General features: G+C 43.4%; 1 protein-coding gene across 1 annotated transcript in view; it reads right to left on the bottom strand.

Moving 5' to 3' along the window:
• LOC117806437 (transcription factor IIIB 90 kDa subunit-like) overlaps nt 1-22,436 on the bottom strand; it is a 180,820-nt gene that overhangs the window by 66,521 nt on the left and 91,863 nt on the right. The window contains exon 15 of the mRNA XM_034675382.1: nt 20,449-20,714. Within this exon, the coding sequence (XP_034531273.1) occupies nt 20,449-20,714 (266 nt within the window). The remainder of the gene's footprint in view (nt 1-20,448; nt 20,715-22,436) is intronic.

The raw sequence follows: 22,436 nt of genomic DNA, 5'->3' as shown, positions 1-22,436 counted from the left end.
GTGGTCTTAGTTTCAAAGAAAGACTGTCATACCCTTAATTCCTGAAAAGCCCATATTCTGCAGAAACAAGCTTTGATCTCATAAGTGATAACTTGCACATCACATGGCTACTGGAGAGTCCCCATGATGGGTGGGGGGTTGGGTGGGTTTGCCAATGACCCTCTCTGTCTGTACAAATGTCTGTCTGTTAACCTCAACCAACATCCAACGGCTCATTGGTCACAGTTTGCCGTGGGGGTGGGCAGGGGAGGAGGGGACGCTGGAGGATCAGAGGCATACAGGGAGGGGCTTCAAACCACAAACAAATTATACGCCCTCCCCTAACACAGCTGGTCGTATAACAAGGAAAAACATCCTCTTCCAACGAGCGTGCGGGGCAGGAAAATATGATACAATCTCCAGAGCCAGACCCCCTTTCCTTTTCTCCCTTCACAGCAGGAGGAGATTTAACCGGAGTCAGTTTTTCCTGTTTCTGTAAAGTTTCTCAAACACATGGGTGACTTTTTGACTTTCTCATGACACCTGCTCTGACAGACTGGAAAACCAAACTGGGAAGTATTTCCTTTTACACCCCCCCTCTCACGTCCCCTGGCACAGCCCTGCAGGAGTGGTGGCAGCGGCAACATCTGGCCAGAAAAAGTGCTGATTCGACAGCTTCCACCTCAGCGCTGGCTTCGTCTGTGGGTGCGATTTACATTTCTGGAAAACCAACACAAACCAAAGTGGTTGCCTTGACTCTTCTCCCTCTGAGGACAAATATGCAGAGAGGAATTCTCCTCTTCTGTCTTTTCTTTTCTTTCTCTAAAAAAAGCTCTGGATTCAGACAAGTTCTCTAAAAAAAAAAGAGAAGGAGGGACAAAAACGTTGAATGGGAAAAGAACAGAGAGGCTCAAAAGGCGAGAGAGGGGAGGAAAAAATATCACTGGAGGGCAATTATCTGGGCTATTTCTGGAAGACTGCTTTTCCATCCTCCAGTGGGGACAGAGGGAACAGGGAGGGTCTGTTTGGCAGCTGGCTGGAGGAGGTGGAGGGTGGAGGAAGAAGGAAGGGGGTATTAAAAGAAAGAATGAAGAAGTGAATAAGTGCATGGGACGTCTGGACCTAAAGACAGTTCAGTACAGAGAGTACAGCTAGACTCTGCTGTCCCTGAAGGGTCCAGTTAGTAAGAATACAGAGTGAAGGAAGGGGGAGCTGGAGGGAGGGGAAGGGAGGGAGGGACAAAGGTGAAATGGAGTGACGTCAAGAGACAAAGACAAGATAACAGAGGGAGAGACGCCAAGAGGAAGGAGGGGGGAGTGTTTGCTAAAGAGCTATGATGTCCTGTGGTGGAGTCCATGTAAAAATGTGAGATTTGATTGAAGACAAAAAAACGTCTGGGGAGAGTTTCTCTTTTTTGTGCATTTCCTTTGTTTACAGTCTGACTAGAAACTTGAGACGCAAGGAAGTAGCTTCATTTGACATATCTATTTTAGTAAGGGATCATGCATAGTAAGCAGGTTAACAGACCTCTGACAGGGTGAGACGACCACGACTTGCTAACTAAACTCACGCTTATTACCAAGCTACCAACTTTAAATACAAACAAGTTGACACCAAGCATTGATTTAAGGATGAGTTATTGATTTAAAAACTATTTATTTATGCAGCTTTAAGAAATAACTCTTCAGTTTCAGCGACAGGTAGCGCTTTAATGGCAATGCTGTCCTTATCAGCCTACTTGTGTATCACATTAACATTAAACGTAACATTTTAATCCTCCTTTACTTGTAAAAATCACATTAAACTGAACATTTTCATGCATGGTGGTGGTGCAACAGATCAATCAATCAATCTTTATTTGTATAGCGCCAAATCACAACAATTGTTATCTCAAGACTCTTTTACAAACAGAGCAGGTCTAGACCGCTCTATGTCAAATTATGAACAGAGACCCAACACCAAGACAGGGTAAGACTCAGTCTGACCCCACCTTAATCCATCATGAGCATTGCACATCACAGTATTTAGCTAGTTACAGTGGAGAGGACAAACTTCCTTTTAACAGGCAGAAACCTCAGGCAGAACCAGACTCATGTTAGACAGCCATCATGCCTCAACCGAGTTGGGTCTGGAAAGACAGATAGAGGGGAGTAAGAGAGAGAGGTGATAGTGATGCAGAATAACAGATGCACTCGTATAAAGTCCTCATAACTCTCGTGTTGGCGTCTCCTTTTCACTCAACCAGTCCTATCACTGTGCTAAAGCTCATACCGTGTTGCAGTTTGTGGTTCCTTTGTGTCTGTTTTCTTCAATTTGCTCAACATCTCTTTCACTCAGCTCCTTGTGTGATTTAACATCCCTCACTAGTTTCTTCACTGTTTCCTCCTCTCTTCTTCCTGTGAGTCATTAATCCTCCTGTTATGTTGTGGGTCAAATTGACCCTTCTTATAATTCAAAAATCAAAAAAAAAAAAAGTATTTTTTTCGCTATGAAACTTCTCCTGCTTGGCTTAATTAGCGTAAACAACATATACAATGAAAATTGCTCATATCACACATTTGCAAACCCCCCTGCATGTTTATATTACATAGATACTGGTTGTGGGTCAATTTGACCCTGCAGGCAAAGTGGAGGCTAAAAGGGGTCAGAAGTGTCAAATACTAAATGTTTCTTTGCAACTGGGTTCATAAAAAAACAAGCGAGTTATCTTCACTGAACCATGATCTGTGTGAATTAAAGAACACCATTGCACTAAATATTGGTTTAAAGGGTTCATAATGGAATTAATAATGAGATATAAAAAATGTTTTTTTGGTTCTGACCATAGACTGTAAATAAAAATGGACAGCGTTGCTCCGCCTCTTCCCGTTGTACAGTTCTGAAGCCAAAAAATCCCTCTCCTGGGCGCAGCCATTGTGCAGCCAGAGCCTGTGAAGCCTTTGTAATAAGCTCTGCCCTACAGCGTAGCGTCACAAGACGCTGTGTGTCCTTTGAAGTTTCCCTCTACGGCGGCTGTGAATCAAAGGAAACAGGAAGTAAAACCCCGTTTTTTAAACTCTAATAACTAACGAAAAATAAACTTTTCAGAAAAAAGAGGCCTTGAACACAAAACAGTCAAATAATAACTACATATCACCACAGCATACGGATGTGAGAAACATTCGTATGACGTGTATTTATTTTTTAAAGTTTGACTGCTCCCCCATTCAAATGAATGAATGGGGAGACGGATTATTTGACCTATACTGCAGCCAGCCACCAGGGGGCAGTCACACTGCTGAAAGCCTCACCACCAGGGCCGTATCCGGCACGCTTGGTTCTGACACTTTTGAATCATTAAATATGCCCCGGGTCAAGTTGACCCAGGAACATTATTGCTGTCCCTGAGAAACAAACATAACAGGAGGGTCAACCACCAATCTACAGTTTTGTGCTCTCCAAAACTATAACAGTTTTTGCCACAGTGTCAACAGGAAGAAGTAAAATCATAAACTTTAGAAAGAGCTGGACTCGTTTCTGTAGATTTATTTGATACAATTTGTGTAATCTGGTTGTGACTAGTATCCAAGCGGCAACCTCCGGTCTCAAAATATGAAGCCCATGCGGAAGTGTTATAAACTGCAGTTCATTGAGCGTCTGCTTGAGGCTGGCTGCAGAAACACCAGAAACCACATACACACCCATTCAAAGAAGACGATCTTTACAGCAGAAATAAACATGTTTACAGCCTGGTTCAAAAAACGGCTTGGCTCTATGTAGCTAATCTCTCTATCAGCACACACTGTACGGAGGGTGAACTAATTTCTTCACGGTTCAGAAGATATTAAGATTATGAGTTTTGCCCAAATAAGGACATGACTGACTTGACTGACAGGTGGGAACACATAGCTGTTGGCTAGGAGGCTCAAACCCCGCCTCTTTACGTCACACTAAGTTTGGTTGGGATCAGCATTTCCAATATGGCTCCTGCCGATGATTGGCTTCAAAACAGCGCTCAGGAACAGATGGGTGAAGTCACAGATACAACATCCATTATTTATACGGTCTATGCCAGTGTTGCTCTTGAATTAGGGATTCGACCAATCAGTATCAAGTATTTAACCCCGCCCGGGTGATTAGTAAGAACGCTTGGTATTAAACAGTTCATAGGTTCCAGAATCTTACTGTGATTGCATTCAGCTTCTTTTGCTCTTCACATGGACTGACTCCCTGCAAACAGCTGATACCAACTCATGGAAGACACCACTTGGATGAAAACCTGAACACTTCTGACATCAAACCCAGTCCTTCACCTGGGCATTCTTATGTAGAAGTTTGAAACAGTGATTAGTTCCACTGCAGCTCATAAACTTTCATTTGGATTAACTTTAAATGCTACAATGAACACAAAAAGTCTGCCAGGCCTGGGTTTGGGGATCTAAAAAAAAGATGGTAAAAAACAAGCAAAGTAAGATGTCAGCCAAAGCCAGTAAAGATGTAAAAGCTGCAAGTTTTTCCTTTGCTGCTCTCTGTTTACTCAAAGTGGTCTCATCAAACTCTCTGCTCTGTCGTCACACCAATTTAACGGCTCATTTTCAAGCCTTGCGATCAAACTTGTCTGAGTGAAGTGAGGCAAATTTACAGCATGTTTGGTAAAGTGCAAACACTTCAGTGGAGAGATCAAGAGCAGAGATGAAAGAGACAAAACGAGGAGGGAGGGGGGGAGGGAACACAGAGACGACAAGAAAGGCAAAGAACTCGTTAGTGAAGTTGCAAAAGCCCAAAGCGGGAGCAGACCTGATGGTGCGGAGTGATACAACAAGGCCTGTAGCTGCTGCTGAAGGCTTTTAACTGGGAGACATAAGCAAGGATTAGAAAAGTAGGCAAGAGAATAGAGGACAGGCAGAGGAGGAGGAGGAGGAGGTGGCCAGGAGACAAAAGACAGGGATAAAAAGTGGGATGCAGAGTTAAAGTTGGAGAAGAAAGAGAAGGAAAGTGGGAGGAAATGAAAAGTGGAAGAGAACAAGGGGAAAAACTCCAGGCTGATCTTCAGAGCGAGAGCCCAGAGCTCCACAAGCAAAGCCTGGAGTGGAGCACTGGGAGCAGGCGAGAGCCCGGAGGAGGAACCGGGAGAGGGAGGGGAGGCTGGAGAAGCACAATGCCTCAGTGTAGCCCCTCAGCGAGGCCTCGAAACAAGGCACAATGGCTGCACTGTCAGCAGGCCTTCTCCTGCACTTTCATAGGTCTCCGTGACACCAGGCCTCTCCCCTTTTTCAATAACCAGCACAACAACCTTTTCAGGGGCCGGTGCAACGGTCTGCTCCTCCGCTGCTGGACTGAAAGAGACCATTCTCCGTCAACCGTCGCTGTTTGAGATGGGTTTTGTCTTTCTTCTGATTTTTTTCATTCCAGTGCTACGTCTGACATGCTTGGAGAGAATGGGAGATTATCACCGCGTTGTTCCTCGCTAGGCCGCTAGGCATTTTCTCTCCGCTAATGGCTTGTGGGTAGAGCGTCTGAAAACTGGGAAACCGCAGGGGTTGAAAACATTGTTGTGCATTCAAGGCGACAAAGTGCAGAGTTCAGCAGTTTCTGGGTAAATGGATCGAGAGCGAGTTTCCATTCAGGAAGTGAGAGAAAAATGAAAGAAGAGTGCAGAATGAATGATTCACAACAGAAAAAGCCCATCAATGATTCATTGACAAACACGAAGGGGTTTTAAAAATTCAATCAGGTCGAACACTTCAGGAAGGAGGTCCATTCTTAAAAACACCGGATAGGGGGCTTCTGCCATTGAAGACCCTCTTCAAAGAGATCAGAACTAAAACATGAAGCTGCTGATGCTCCTTCATTCATGGAGCATGGTGGCTCGCCCATTAGCCAACTGGAGCAGCTCAAATCCAGCAACCCCCCCAGCTCTGTTGTTGTTGCATCAGTGTCATCATGGCTGCAAACTTCTGCCATTGATAAATACGAGGCCCAGGCTTGTTATGTTTGATGACAGCACAACATGGATGTGATATCTGGCTCGTCTTTGTTACTCTGAGAGGAGGAAGAGAGATCTTTAAACACAGTCGCTGTGTGATCTCAGGGAAACAGACTGTTGATGATTAAGGGATTACTGATCCAAACATACCGTCAGGCTCATGTGTCGTTCCACAGTTTAGAGTGTTACCATCCATAGTTTAAGTGACTCTTTTTACATGGTCTACACTTTGTTTTACACTTCTCCCTTACAGTCAACTTTACATGAATATGCTTCGTTACAGCACTCTGTGACAAGTCAGCCATTTCAGCAATGACCTTCTGCTCGGGTTTACGCTCCTTAGGGAGGCTGTCGATCGTCCTCTGGACTACTGTCACGTCAGCAGTCTTTCCCATGATTGTGGTTGTGCCTAACACAGTTTTTATTCTGTTTGAATGGTAACTAACTAAACTCAAACTGAAATATTCTAAAATTTGAGGTATACTACCTGTCAAAAGTTTGGAGACACCTCTTCATTCAAGGGTTTGTATTTATTTTAATTATTTGAAAGACTGTAGATTAAAGATGACATATCACGCTTTTTTCATCAATATATATTGGTCTAAGAGGTCCCCAAAACATGTCTTTAAAGTTAATGCTCAAAAAAACACTTTGAAATCAGATTTTGGCATGCCTGAAAAACCCTCTTCTTCAGTCCTCCTCAGAACACTCTGTTTTCTCTCTGACCACGCCCCCTCAGGAAGTGGATGTGCCCTCGGCTCTCCGGCACATTGATCTAATGTTTACATGTTGGCTGAATATACACGGCTGCTCAGAGATCACGTTACTTCAACCCTCTGAATCTGATCCAGAATCTGATCCTGACTAAGAGGCGCCTGTAGCAGGACCTTTCTGAAGGATTGGTCACAGATTTAGTGTTTCTTGTTGTTTTATTTGTCAGTATGTAGACGTGTGTCTTGGTACACAGCTACGAACATGTAGCTATGTAGCTATGCTAACTAGCGCTAGCACTTATCCATGATAAATAAAAATCATCCACTAGATCTTCAAATCTGCAGACGTGGGGAGTAAAACCGACCTCTGTGTTTATTAAGACAGCCTACAACTAGCATGCCTCCCTCCTAAGCTCCTTGTTAGCACACATGTGTGCAGGGAATGAAAAACGGAGGAGGGGTTGAGTTGTATTTTATACAGTCTATGGGCTGAACAAGCTCCGAGCTCTGACTCCGTGACAGACCGGATATTGTTGTGACGTATGAAAAACACTGAAGTCTGAAACGGCTGGTTTCACACACATTTACAGAAAGGTGGAGAAATCAGAACAGGGGCAGAATGGATTCTTTTCATTTTGGGGGGTTTGTAGACATGCCAGGGAAACATATTTCAGGTAGAGAACCATTAAAAAGTTGATTTTGCATGATATGTCACCTTTAATACTGAAGACATCAAAACTATGAAAGGACATATATGGAATTATTGAATGAACCAAAAAGTGTAAAGTTGCCCCCTTTTTCCTTCATGACAGCTTTGCACACTCTTGGTATTCTCTCAGTCTGCTTCATGAAGTGGTCTCCTGGAATGGTTTCTAATGAACATGAGCCTTGTCAAGAGTTCATTTGTAGAATGACTTGCCTTCTTAATGTGTTTGAGACCATCAGTTGTGTTGTTCAGAGGTAGGGTTAGTACACAATGGATAGCCCTATTTGACTACTGTTGTAATCCAGATTATGGCCAAACCAGATTATTTCATAGTTTTGATGTCTTCAGTATTAATCTACAATGTTGAAAATAATTAAAATAAATACAAAACATTGAATGAGAAGGTGTGTCCAAACTTGTGACTGGTAGTGTTAGTATTTTCACTTTTTTTTATAAACTGTAGGCCAGAATTATCATAATTTAAAAAAAATACAGGGTGGCCTTGCCATCTGAGTTCACCCCATGTACAGAGGTTGCTGGTTTGACTCCCGGCCTCAACCATTTGCTGCATGTCTTCCCCACTCTCTACTCCCTCCATTTCCTGTCTCTCTTCAGGTGTCCTATCAATAAAAGGCAAAAATGCAGGGCGCTGATGACCTAGCAGTCTAAGCTCCCTGTGTATAGACGCTATAGTCCTCATCGCAGAGGTCGCCGATTGGACTCCCGGCCGGTCGACCATCTGCTGCATGTCTTCCCCCAGACTCTAGAAATATATCTTTCTTCAGCTGTCCTGTCAATAAAAGGCGAAAAAAAGCCCCAAATAATAATTTAAAAAATAAATAAATAAATAAATAAAAGGCGAAAATGCCCCAAAAATATAAGTTACATTTTTTTTAATAGAAAAATGCTTGAAACATTTTTAATTTTCATGTGAGAAGTCATAAATATATTAATGTTCACTCTTTTTTTTTAAAGTTAGTTTTTTGGGCCTCCATTGATAGTACAGACCAAGCCACCAGTGCCCTGACTCTCTTAAATATCTGATGGAAAATATTGATCTTTTTAATGATACTATAGTTTATTTAGATGAATCTGTACATTACAGTCTTTAGGTCTAACTCTAACATCTGACTAACCCTCTTTCTAAATGATAAACTGTTCATTCTTCCTCACCCTGACTGGGTTTGCATGATTCTGCTGCATATCTGTTGACTTAGAAAGCTTCTCTTTCACCACATTCCCCCCTTTTCTCTCTGTGGAGTACCACTTTTCATTTATTCATGCAGTTTAGGGACATATTTGTAGCGTCTCTATGATGCAATGATTCTCTAAACCAGCGCAAACATGGCAGAGCTGTCAGGATGAAAAACTAGTTTAGGGGCCCGGAGTGACCAGGCTCATTTTTCATTACATTTTTAAAGCTTATTTTTTATTTGTCACCAAAGTTTTCCTCCAAAACAGACACAGTATCAGAGCCGGCCTCAGAGTGCTGAGGATGACCTTTGACGTCCCCGTGGGGGGCGTGAACAAAAAGGCAATTTCCCCACAACGATCAATAAAGCATCACATTACCGTCCTCTAAATGGGAAGTCCTGTAATGTGTCATAATTTGTGTCATCAATCATGTTGTCAGAGCAGGAGTGTGGGTTTGTTTCCTCCTCTTAGATAAGGGCTCTCTATTGATTCTGGTCCAAGTTGGGAGGTTTTGGGCTCCTTCCAGAGCTTTTCTTCTTCTCTTTCTTTTTTTCAGTGTTGAGTTTATGTAACACGTTCGCTTCTTCTTCTTCTTGTTTTTGCCTTGTCACAGTTCTCAGGGTTTTGTTGTGTCCTTTTCAGATTTCTCATCTTTTACATGTTCCTCTTTTCTTTCTGTTCTTTCTTGCAGTTTTCATTTCCAGGTTTGTTTCTTCTTTTATTTTTTCAAAGCCTCTTTTGTTTTTAGCTTTATTGTGTTTATGTTTCTCAAGCTCTTACTGTGTCGGTTTTGTTGTGTTTATCCGTTTTATTTATTGATTTTATTCTTTGTTATTTTTGTATTTCCACTGTCTGTGTGCTTTGTTTCATCCCTGTACTTATTCTTCTAATTGCTGTTTTCCAGTTTTGTACAATAAAACAATCACCCGATGAATAGTTGGCTTGATTCAAAATGAAAAATGGAAACAGACAATTACAAAATAAATTGGCCTGCACACACACGCACACGCACACGCACACGCACACACACACACACACACACACACACACACACACACACACACAATCACATGCTCAAAATCCCAAGGACAGGAGGAGCCAGAAATGCGACCACGAACCCTGGGAATAATCATCTCTGCACTCTACTCAGCGAGCCACAGCCTCCCCAAATCCACCATCAATTATAATCTGGGCAGTCATTTGACAACAGTTTAGCTAGAAAAGATGCTTGAAGAATTAAAGAAAAAGTCTGTTTTTTATGCTGTTGCATAATCTCTTTTCCTCCTTTTGTTGCACTTACACATTAACAGGCTTCCTTCATTTCTGGCTGGTCATTTAAACCTGGTACAAACACGCATCCTTGGTGATAGGAACACAGGTGGACTTGACAGTGATTGGATCTCGCTCCACTCTCAATGCAGGTGCATCCACACGTGTTGTTGAGGATGTCCACTTGTGATCAGATCCTTCAAGCTGTGTGTTAAAACCAGGTGTACAGGAGGTCTTTGGTTCTATGGCTGCATCTCAAAGCTCTTAACTTTCACTCTCCTCACTCCTCCGTCAAACCGGAAGGAGTGACTGACCTGCCATAATAAGTGGCATCCCAAAGCTTTTAACGCTGCTGGAGGAGAGAGGAGAGAGGAGACTGATCGGAGGAGCTATGAGCGAGGAAACGAGTGCAGACTTTGCGGAAGTCTTTTCTCTGACAGACACACCCCCTTACCGAATACCTCTCACTGATTGGACGCTGCTGCAGCTCGGACTTCTCTGAAACTTCACATCAGCTCAGTTTAATAATAGAGAGAAGACAGACCTTAAAACAGCCACTAAGGGTGCCCTGAGACAGACCTTAAAACAGTCACTAAGGGTGCCCTGAAACAGACCTTAAAACAGTCACTAAGGGTGCCCTGAAACAGACCTTAAAACAGTCACTAAGGGTGCCCTGAAACAGACTTTAATACAGTTTCTAAGGGTGCCCTGAGACAGACCTTAATACAGTCACTAAGGGTGCCCTGAGACAGAACTTAATACAGTTTCTAAGGGTGCCCTGAGACAGACCTTAAAACAGTCACTAAGGGTGCCCTGAAAAAGACCTTAAAACAGTCACCAAGGGTGCCCTGAGACAGACCTTAAAACAGTCACTAAGGGTGCCCTGAGACAGACCTTAAAACAGTCACTAAGGGTGCCCTGAGACAGACCTTAAAATAGTCACTAAGGGTGCCCTGAAACAGACCTTAAAACAGTTTCTAAGGGTGCCCTGAGACAGACCTTAATACAGTTTCTAAGGGTGCACTGAGACAGACCTTAAAGATCACTAAGGGTGCCCTGAAACAAACCTTAATACAGTCACTAAGGGTGCCCTGAAACAGACCTTAAAACAGTCACTAAGGGTGCCCTGAGACAGACCATAAAACAGTCACTAAGGGTGCCCTGAAACAGACCTTAAAACAGTCACTAAGGGTGCCCTGAAACAGACCTTAAAACAGTCACTAAGGGTGCCCTGAAACAGACCTTAAAACAGTCACCAAGGGTGCCCTGAGACAGACCTTAAAACAGTCACTAAGGGTGCCCTGAGACAGACCTTAAAACAGTCACTAAGGGTGCCCTGAGACAGACCTTAAAACAGTCACCAAGGGTGCCCTGAGACAGACCTTAAAACAGTCACTAAGGGTGCCCTGAGACAGACCTTAAAACAGTCACTAAGGGTGCCCTGAGACAGACCTTAGAACAGTCACTAAGGGTGCCCTGAGACAGACCTTAGAACAGTCACTAAGGGTGCCCTGAAACAGACCTTAACACAGTCACTAAGGGTGCCCTGAGACAGACCTTAGAACCGTCACTAAGGATGCCCTGAGACAGACCTTAAAACAGTCACTAAGGGTGCCCTGAGACAGACCTTAAAACAGTCATTAAGGGTGCCCTGAAACAGACCTTAGAACAGTCACTAAGGGTGCCCTGAGACAGACCTTAAAACAGTCACTAAGGGTGCCCTGAGACAGACCTTAAAACAGTCACTAAGGGTGCCCTGAGACAGACCTTAAAACAGTCACTAAGGGTGCCCTGAGACAGACCTTAAAACAGTCACTAAGGGTGCCCTGAGACAGACCTTAGAACAGTCACTAAGGGTGCCCTGACACAGACCTTAAAACAGTCACTAAGGGTGCCCTGAAACAGACCTTAGAACAGTCACTAAGGGTGCCCTGAGACAGACCTTAAAACAGTCACTAAGGGTGCCCTGAGACAGACCTTAGAACAGTCACTAAGGGTGCCCTGAGACAGACCTTAAAACAGTCACTAAGGGTGCCCTGAGACAGACCTTAAAACAGTCACTAAGGGTGCCCTGAAACAGACCTTAGAACAGTCACTAAGGGTGCCCTGACACAGACCTTAACACAGTCACTAAGGGTGCCCTGAAACAGACCTTAAAACAGTCACTAAGGGTGCCCTGAGACAGACCTTAGAACAGTCACTAAGGGTGCCCTGAGACAGACCTTAACACAGTCACTAAGGGTGCCCTGAGACAGACCTTAGAACAGTCACTAAGGGTGCCCTGAGACAGGACTTAACACAGTCACTAAGGGTGCCCTGAGACAGACCTTAGAACAGTCACTAAGGGTGCCCTGAGACAGACCTTAGAACAGTCACTAAGGGTGCCCTGAGACAGACCTTAAAACAGTCACTAAGGGTGCCCTGAAACAGACCTTAGAACAGTCACTAAGGGTGCCCTGAGACAGACCTTAAAACAGTCACTAAGGGTGCCCTGAGACAGACCTTAGAACAGTCACTAAGGGTGCCCTGAGACAGACCTTAAAACAGTCACTAAGGGTGCCCTGAGACAGACCTTAAAACAGTCACTAAGGGTGCCCTGAAACAGACCTTAGAACAGTCACTAAGGGTGCCCTGACACAGACCTTAACACAGTCACTAAGGGTGCCCTGAAACAGACCTTAAAACAGTCACTAAGGGTGCCCTGAGACAGACCTTAGAACAGTCACTAAGGGTGCCCTGAGACAGACCTTAACACAGTCACTAAGGGTGCCCTGAGACAGACCTTAGAACAGTCACTAAGGGTGCCCTGAGACAGGACTTAACACAGTCACTAAGGGTGCCCTGAGACAGACCTTAGAACAGTCACTAAGGGTGCCCTGAGACAGACCTTAACACAGTCACTAAGGGTGCCCTGAGACAGACCTTAACACAGTCACTAAGGGTGCCCTGAGACAGACCTTAACACAGTCACTAAGGGTGCCCTGAGACAGACCTTAAAACAGTCACTAAGGGTGCCCTGAGACAGACCTTAAAACAGTCACTAAGGGTGCCCTGAGATAGACCTTAAAACATTCACTAAGGGTGCCCTGAAACAGACCTTAAAACAGTCACTAAGGGTGCCCTGAGACAGACCTTAAAACAGTAACTCAGGGTGCCCTGAAACAGACCTTAAAACAGTCACTAAGGGTGCCCTGAAACAGACCATAAAACAGTCACTAAGGGTTCCCCCGAAACAGACCTTAAAACAGTCATTAAGGGTGCCCTGAGACAGACCTTAAAACAGTCACTAAGGGTGCCCTGAGACAGACCTTAAAACAGTCACTAAGGGTGCCCTGAAACAGACCTTAAAACAGTCACTAAGGGTGCCCTGAGACAGACCTTAAAACAGTCACTAAGGGTGCCCTGAAACAGACCTTAAAACAGTCACTAAGGGTGCCCTGAGACAGACCTTAAAACAGTCACTAAGGGTGCCCTGAAACAGACCTTAAAACAGTCACTAAGGGTTCCCTGAGACAGACCTTAAAACAGTCACTAAGGGTGCCCTGAAACAGACCTTAAAACAGTCACTAAGGGTGCCCTGAGACAGACCTTAAAACAGTCACTAAGGGTGCCCTGAGACAGACCTTAAATCAGTCACTAAGGGTGCCCTGAAACAGACCTTAAAACAGTCACTAAGGGTGCCCTGAGACAGACCTTAAAACAGTCACTAAGGGTGCCCTGAGACAGACCTTAAAACAGTCACTAAGGGTGCCCTGAAACAGACCTTAAAACAGTCACTAAGGGTGCCCTGAGACAGACCTTAAAACAGTCACTAAGGGTGCCCTGAGACAAACCTTAACACAGTCACTAAGGGTGCCCTGACACAGACCTTAAAACAGTCACTAAGGGTGCCCTGGGACAGACCTTAAAGGTCACTAAGGGTGCCCTGAGACAGACCTTAAAACAGTCACTAAGGGTGCCCTGAGACAGACCTTAAAACAGTCACTAAGGGTGCCCTGAGACAGACCTTAAAACAGTCACTAAGGGTGCCCTGAGACAGACCTTAGAACAGTCACTAAGGGTGCCCTGAAACAGACCTTAAAACAGTCACTAAGGGTGCCCTGAGACAGACCTTAAAACAGTCACTAAGGGTGCCCTGAGACAGACCTTAAAACAGTCACTAAGGGTGCCCTGAAACAGACCTTAATACAGTCACTAAGGGTGCCCTGAGACAGACCTTAAAACAATCACTAAGGGTGCCCTGAGACGGACCTTAAAACAGTCACTAAGGGTGCCCTGAGACAGACCTTAAAACAGTCACTAAGGGTGCCCTGAGACAGACCTTAAAACAGTCACTAAGGGTGCCCTGAAACAGAACTTAAAACAGTCACTAAGGGTGCCCTGAGACAGACCTTAAAACAGTCACTAAGGGTGCCCTGAAACAGACCTTAATACAATTTCTAAGGGTGCCCTGAGACAGACCTTAATACAGTTTCTAAGGGTGCCCTGAGACAGACCTTAAAGATCACTAAGGGTGCCCTGAAACAAACCTTAATACAGTCACTAAGGGTGCCCTGAGACAGACCTTAATACAGTCACTAAGGGTGCCCTGAGACAGACCTTAATACAGTTTCTAAGGGTGCCCTGAGACAGACCTTAAAACAGTCACTAAGGGTGCCCTGAGACAGACCTTAAAACAGTCACTAAGGGTGCCCTGAAACAGACCTTAAAACAGTCACTAAGGGTGCCCTGAGACAGACCTTAAAACAGTCACTAAGGGTGCCCTGAAACAGACCTTAATACAGTCACTAAGGGTGCCCTGAGACAGACCTTAAAACAATCACTAAGGGTGCCCTGAGACAGACCTTAAAACAGTCACTAAGGGTGCCCTGAGACAGACCTTAAAACAGTCACTAAGGGTGCCCTGAAACAGACCTTAAAACAGTCACTAAGGGTGCCCTGAGACAGACCTTAAAACAGTCACTAAGGGTGCCCTGAAACAGACCTTAATACAATTTCTAAGGGTGCCCTGAGACAGACCTTAATACAGTTTCTAAGGGTGCCCTGAGACAGACCTTAAAGATCACTAAGGGTGCCCTGAAACAAACCTTAATACAGTCACTAAGGGTGCCCTGAGACAGACCTTAAAACAGTCACTAAGGGTGCCCTGAGACAGACCTTAAAACAGTCACTAAGGGTGCCCTGAAACAGACCTTAAAACAGTCACTAAGGGTGCCCTGAAACAGACCTTAAAACAGTCACTAAGGGTGCCCTGAAACAGACCTTAAAACAGTCACTAAGGGTGCCCTGAAACAGACCATAAACATAGTTGGTTTCTAAACAGTCTGTATGTGATGAGTTGAGGTTGAAAAGTGTTTGATGTGAGTTTTAAAAATAAAATACTGAATATTAAATCATAAATTCAATATATTCATCAGGAACCGATGTCGCTTCACGAGAGGCTCCGGAAGAAAGGACGTCTCATGTCTCAAAAAATAAATCTCCTCGTTTCCTCTCTCCTCTCGTTTCATTTCCTCGCATCTCTGGTGGGCAGGACTAAGACGCGAGTGAAGGACACGAGTGAAGGACGCGAGTGAAGGACGCGAGTGAAGGACGCGAGTGAAGGAGGCGAGTGAACGGCACGAGTGAACATGCGAGTGAAGGACGCGAGTGAAGGACGCGAAGATGGAACCTAAGAGCTTTGAGATGCAGCCTATAATGAGACTGTTCTCTTGTTTTAACCTGTGTCTTCATCTCTTGTCATAAGGACGTGGTTGATGGACATGTTTTGTTAAAGACGGTTTTTTTTCTTGAGATTGAACTAGCTCTAAAAATTCTATTAACGGTGGCCTAGCGGTCTACTATACAGAGGCTATAGTCCTCGTCCCAGAGGTTGCTGACTCGACTCCCGGCCTTAATTATTTGCTGCATGTCTTCCCCCAGTCTCTGCTCCCCACATGTCCTGTATATCTTCAGATGTCCTGTTAATAAAGGCGAAAATGCCCCAAAAAAATTACTTTTAAAAAATGTATCTTAACTGCAGTCAGAGTAAAAGAGAGGCTGAAACGCCACAGTGAGTCTAAGACATTTACGGCACAAGACTTAGTTAAGGAAGTCTGCAAAGTGCAGCTAAATACAGAAAGAGGAGTCAGCTATTAGTCTGCAACAAAGGCTCATGATGGTTCCTTAAATCCAATATTAACTGAAAGAGCTTTAAAAAAAAAAAAAACAGTCAGAGCAATCCAATTTCCACCAACACCAAACAAACCCAAAAAGCTCCTCTCAGTTTCTCTCCTCGCTGCAGAAAACCCATTAAATTCATGTGAAAGGCTCGGTGAGGATCAGCCTGTGAATGCATGTCGTGAAAAGGAGGGGAGAGAGCAACAGCCAGAGACAAATCCTGGCAGAGAAGGTGCATCTCTGGAAAAAAGAAAAAAATCCCACAAGAGCAGGGAAGCAGAAAACCCCCCTCGACAAAACTGAGCATCTGTCCTCCTGTCGCAGGTGATTATTCTGGGCGAGGGGAGAAGTGCAGCCTCATCGTTAGGGAGTGGAGCCACCGCCACGTGCCAGGAAAAGGGGAGGATTTGAACCCTGGTGGCAGAGGAGGGACGGCTGGTGTTGCATCAGACATGTGTAAACACTCCTCATCCAACTCGTCTTCTTTTAATGGAGCATCTGCTGTTTGCTTGAGGATTATTTAACCGTTTGAGGGACTGGGGAAGCCCAAACGTAATTAACTATGGATTCATGCACTTAAGATGTTGTTCACCAGGGGTATATTAGAGCTTGATAAGAAGTTAACGACAGAAAGGATCACTGTAATTATCAATAAAGATGATAGGGAGGATATTGTTTGTACAGTGGCTGAAATATTTAACTTCTATTTATCTGCCATCCACAGAATCTGTTTTGAAAAGAGCATCCAAAACATGGCAGGATAGCTCACACAGCAGATGGTATCAATGACATCACTGTGCTCATGTTCACTTACTCTGAATTAGACATGTTTAATTTGCTCCTTTGACAGCAGGTGTAACGCTACATGAGAGAAATGTACAGAACAACTCGATGCAAAGAGGAAAAACAGTGAGCGGTGCCAAGCTCTACGTCAGAGGATTTGTGTTTCAAGGGGAACTCCAGAGATATTACGCATCAAAGTCAGATCACAGGTGTGGGGAAGTTGTACTGTATGTTTGAAGAACGCTGGATAAAAGCTTCACGGTGTTCAGAGGGAGCTGAGAGAAATCTGATAAACCATCAGATTTGGAGGCTGAAGAGAACAAGTTTGAAGATGAAACAGTGAAGATGTCGAGGTTATACAGACGTAAGCTTCAAAGACCTCCTCAGCCCTCTACTCATCTCTGCTTTAGACGTACGCCCCACAGCTCAGGGCTACTTCAGCTGTTTTATTACACACCTGGATCTGACCTAAACATCGGTCTGGAGAGGTGATCTCTGGGCTTCTCCAGTGGGAAATATGAAGCCAATGCAGAGGCGCCAAAAACTACAGTTCTTCATTGGGTCATTGGGGCCATATCCAAAAGGGAATCAACCCCGCATAAATGTACATACATATTAAAACAACATTTACACCTTCAACTTTTTTTCATTCATCATTGTGATGCAACTTTATATCAATTTTTAATATTCTATAGTTTTATTCATAGATTTTTTCTCATGCTGTTTTAACTCTTTAATTTTGATCATCTAACTACAAACTTTAATTCTTATTTTTATTGCTTTAGTTTCTCTTACTTTTATTTTGACCTTTACTATTTATGTTTTCACTTTAATTCACTTATTTCTTAAATATTTATTTTGTTGTTTATTTATAATAACTTTATTTCAATTGGTGTTACTTCTTAATCCAGTTCTTTAATATTTAGTCATTACATAATTTATTTGTATTTTTTTTAATTGCTGTAAAACTCTTTGAATTGCATTTGAATTGTATGAACGCTGCTCTATAAATAAAGCTTGATTGATTGATTCAACAGACCCAGGCTCCCTGCAAACATCAAGTATTGACAATACTAATATTACCTACCCTACCATTTGACCATCAATAGTTCCCCAGCTCTGACCTTATATATGGGCAGTGACAGCCAGCACATAAAGGGAGTTATCTAGTGGGCACCAAAATTAAGGCCCACACCACGTCAAGGAGGCTTAACCGTTCGCTCTTGCGTCCCCAAACGTTGATAAATTCCTGCGATGTTTGTTAAAGAGTTTCTTGTTCAGAATTTCAAATCAATCAATCAAGCTTTATTTATAGAGCAGCTTTCATACAAGTCAAATGCAACCCAAAGTGCTTTACAGCAATTGAAAACAAGAAAGAAGCAGAAATAAAATAAAGGCAAGACATATTAAAAAAATATGTATATATTTTAAAATAGAGACTGATGCAAACCACCAACAATAAAATGGTAATTAAAATAAATTAAAGCATCAAATTTATATTAAGAATATAAATAGTTAAAACAAATAAATTAAAAAGGGTAAGGAGTAAGTTTAAAATAAAATTAAAGGTGACATATCACGCTTTTTTCATCAATATATATTGGTCTAAGAGGTCCCCAAAACATGTCTTTGAAGTTTATGCTCAAAAAAACACTTTGAAATCAGATTTTGGCATGCCTGAAAAACCCTCTTCTTCAGCCCTCCTCAGAACACTCTGTTTTCTCTCTGACCACGCCCCCTCAGGAAGTGGATGTGCCTCGGCTGTCCAGCACGTTGATCTAATGTTTACATGTTGGCTGAATATACACGGCTGCTCAGAGATCACGTTACTTCAACCCTCTGAATCTGATCCAGAATCTGATCCTGACGGAGAGGCGCCTGTAGCAGGACCTTTCTGAAGGATTGGTCACAGATTTAGTGTTTCTTGTTGTTTTATTTATCAGTATGTCGAGGTGTGTCTTGGTACACAGCTACCAACATGTAGCTATGTGGCTATGCTAACTAGCGCTAGCACTTATCCATGATAAATAAAAATCATCCACTAGATTTTCAAATCTGCAGACGTGGGGAGTAAACCCGACCTCTGCCAGAAAGGCAGCGGGACCTTTCTGAAGGATTGGTCACAGATTTAGTGTTTCTTGTTGTTTTATTTGTCAGTATGTAGACGTGTGTCTTGGTACACAGCTACAGCTACGACATGTAGCTATGCTAACTAGCGCTAGCACTTATCCATGATAAGTAAAAATCATCCACTAGATCTTCAAATCTGCAGACGTGGGGAGTAAAACCGACCTTTGTGTTTATTAAGACAGCCTACAACTAGCATGCCTCCCTCCTAAGCTCCTTGTTAGCACATGTGTGCAGGTAATGAAAAACAGAGGAGGGATTCAGTATTATTTTATACAGTCTATGGGCTGAACAAGCTCCGAGCTCTGACTCCGTTACAGACCGGATATTGTTGTTACGTAACAAAAGCACTGAAGTCTGAAACGGCTGGTTTCACACACATTTACAGAAAGGTGGAGAAATCAGAACAGGGGCAGAATGGATTTTTTTCATTCTCGGGGGGTTTGTAGACATGCCAGGGAAACATATTTCAGGTAGAGAACCATTAAAAAGTCCATTTTGCATGATATGTCACCTTTAAGGATATCAATAAAACTGAGGAGATAAATTTTTTTAATCAATAAATCAATGAAAATGAAATAAACAGTTCAAGTTAATAAAATATTAAAACAACATCAAAATCGATATAATAGTAAAAAGTATACTAAAGTATAAGAATAGTTAAATCCTAAATAAAAGCCAGACTGAATAATTACCTTTTTAGTTTAGGTTTGATTTGGTAAAAGATCCTTTTTAATTCAGAGTTTCTAAACAGTTTTATGCCCTCACTCTATTCAGACAACATCTTGGTGAAGAATGACCAATGGAAGCTCTTAGGAGCAGAAAAAAAATACCAGAAGGTCACAGTTTGGACATGAAGCAAAAACTAGAAAAAAGGTTCAAACTTTCAAAATGACACGTTCCACTGTCACAACGTTTTCAGACCATTAGACCTGAGACCAAAGACTGAGAGCAGAGATTTTCAGACCTGTGTTTACTGAGTGGCTAACATTCAATCACAAACATCACAGTAAACATTCTGTATGCTGCATGTTGTTTTTCATGCACTCAACCAGAGGCTGACATTACCTTGTAGCATATGTAAGCTATAACCCAACCAGAGTACATCCTCACACACTCTCGCTCAGTTAAATGTCACAAATTGAACCGCTTAAAGCTCCCTGGGTTTTATTTTGAGGTTAAGTGCTGTGATTTTCTTCCTGTATTTCCACTTCCCCTGAACTATCTTCCTCTTTCATTTCAGTTCGCAATTTCTAGCATTTCCTGGAACCTCTAAGAAACAACTCAAAGAAACAACTCAAAGCTGGTCCTGTACTCAGAAAGAAACACACAGAAAGTGATTGTGGAGATTCTGATTGTCTCATCAAGAAGAGAGGACTTCTCTGGAGCAGAAGAGCTGAGAAAGAAGCCATCTGTGTGAGTTTGTCTTAATAAACTTTTGTCCTTTCCTTTGGTGAAGCTGTATTCACTCAATGAGAAAACCACACACTAGAACCTTCTCAAATATGATTCATGCACCTGCTTACAAGTACAAAAACATGCTTTCCACCCACCTTTTTCCCAGGGTGCTGAGCGGCATGCTGAGGCTGAGTGAAGATCGCACAGGTTTGCGGTTACGCGGGGTCAGTTTGGGGGTCGCCGGCTCCTTCTTTGGAGATTCGACCGGGCGAGCCGGACTGGCAGCCGGCTTGATGTTGAGGTCCTTGAGGACGTCGTAGTTGATCTTGGTGGAGATCCTCTTCTGTTCCAGCATCTTCTCGATGGCCTCGTCGGCTGTGTTGGCTCGGATGGGGGGACGTCTTCGATTGGGTGCTCTGGGCTGGGTAAAAAAATAAAACACGTTATTTAGTGTAAGTTTTAAAATAAATCGATGATTAATAGATCTTATTTAGATGCATACACATGCATGCATACACTATCACTACTTAGAACCATCTCAAATAGTGTTATATTGATTCTGTCACAGCAATGTTGATGCACAAAGAACTGACCCAAAAACTGGCTTCTGTATCTCTGATGGTCCTCACAAGTGAACACAAATCTACTTTCATGGTTCTAGTTTATGATTGGCTGTCAGGAGCAGCAACACAAACACCTCATCGAACAGGACAGGCTAGCCAATGATACCAAGCAGCAACCTCCGGCCACGAGAATTGAGGCCAATGTGGAAGTGCTAAAAACTGCAGTTCATTGAGGATCCACTTGAGGCTGGCTCCAGAAGTACCGGAGACCACATACACACCAATTCAAAGAGACGATCTTTACAGCAGAAATAAACATGTTTACAGCCTGGTACCAAAAACGAGTGTAGTCTGGATAGCTCATTTCTCGATCGGCACACACTGTACGGGGTAGGGCTGTCAAAATTGCTCCAAAATGACGTTCGAATATTCGCTCTAAAAAAAAACACAGGTTCGAACCATTGGAATATCTATATTTGGGCATTATGTCAATAACAGGTGGACAAACTGATACAAGGAGACATAACTACTTGTATCTGTGTTTTTATTTAAGATCTAACATGCCTAAAACATACCTACACATTACAAAACAAGTAAATGACCTAATGGTCTATACTTTAACACTTTTAAGACCGTAGACCTCTCACCGCTCGCTCGCCCCCCTTCACAGTCCACATGTGAAGAAGACAGTCCACATGTGAAGAGGCCAGTCCACATGTGAAGAAGACAGTCCACATGTGAAGAGGCCAGTCCACATGTGAAGAAGACAGTCCACATGTGAAGAAGACAGTCCACATGTGAAGAGGCCAGTCCACATGTGAAGAAGACAGTCCACATGTGAAGAAGACAGTCCACATGTGAAGAAGACAGTCCACATGTGAAGAGGCCAGTCCACATGTGAAGAAGACAGTCCACATGTGAAGAAGACAGTCCACATGTGAAGAGGCCAGTCCACATGTGAAGAAGACAGTCCACATGTGAAGAAGACAGTCCACATGTGAAGAGGCCAGTCCACATGTGAAGAAGACAGTCCACATGTGAAGAGGCCAGTCCACATGTGAAGAATACAGTCCACATGTGAAGAAGACAGTCCACATGTGAAGAAGACAGTCCACATGTGAAGAGGCCAGTCCACATGTGAAGAATACAGTCCACATGTGAAGAAGACAGTCCACATGTAAAGAAGACAGTCCACGTGTGAAGAGGCCAGTCCACATGTGAAGAGGCCAGTCCACATGTGAAGAAGACAGTCCACATGTGAAGAAGACAGTCCACATGTTAAGAAGACAGTCCACATGTGAAGAACACAGTCCACATGTGAAGAAGACAGTCCACATGTGAAGAAGACAGTCCACATGTGAAGAAGACAGTCCACATGTGAAGAGGCCAGTCCACATGTGAAGAAGACAGTCCACATGTGAAGAGGCCAGTCCACATGTGAAGAAGACAGTCCACATGTGAAGAAGACAGTCCACATGTGAAGAAGACAGTCCAAATGTGAAGAGGCCAGTCCACATGTGAAGAAGACAGTCCACATGTGAAGAGGCCAGTCCACATGTGAAGAAGACAGTCCACATGTG

This window comes from Notolabrus celidotus, chromosome 22, assembly GCF_009762535.1.
Source record: "Notolabrus celidotus isolate fNotCel1 chromosome 22, fNotCel1.pri, whole genome shotgun sequence".
NCBI lineage: Eukaryota > Metazoa > Chordata > Actinopteri > Labriformes > Labridae > Notolabrus > Notolabrus celidotus.
This window is presented reverse-complemented; position numbering and strand designations above follow the sequence as displayed.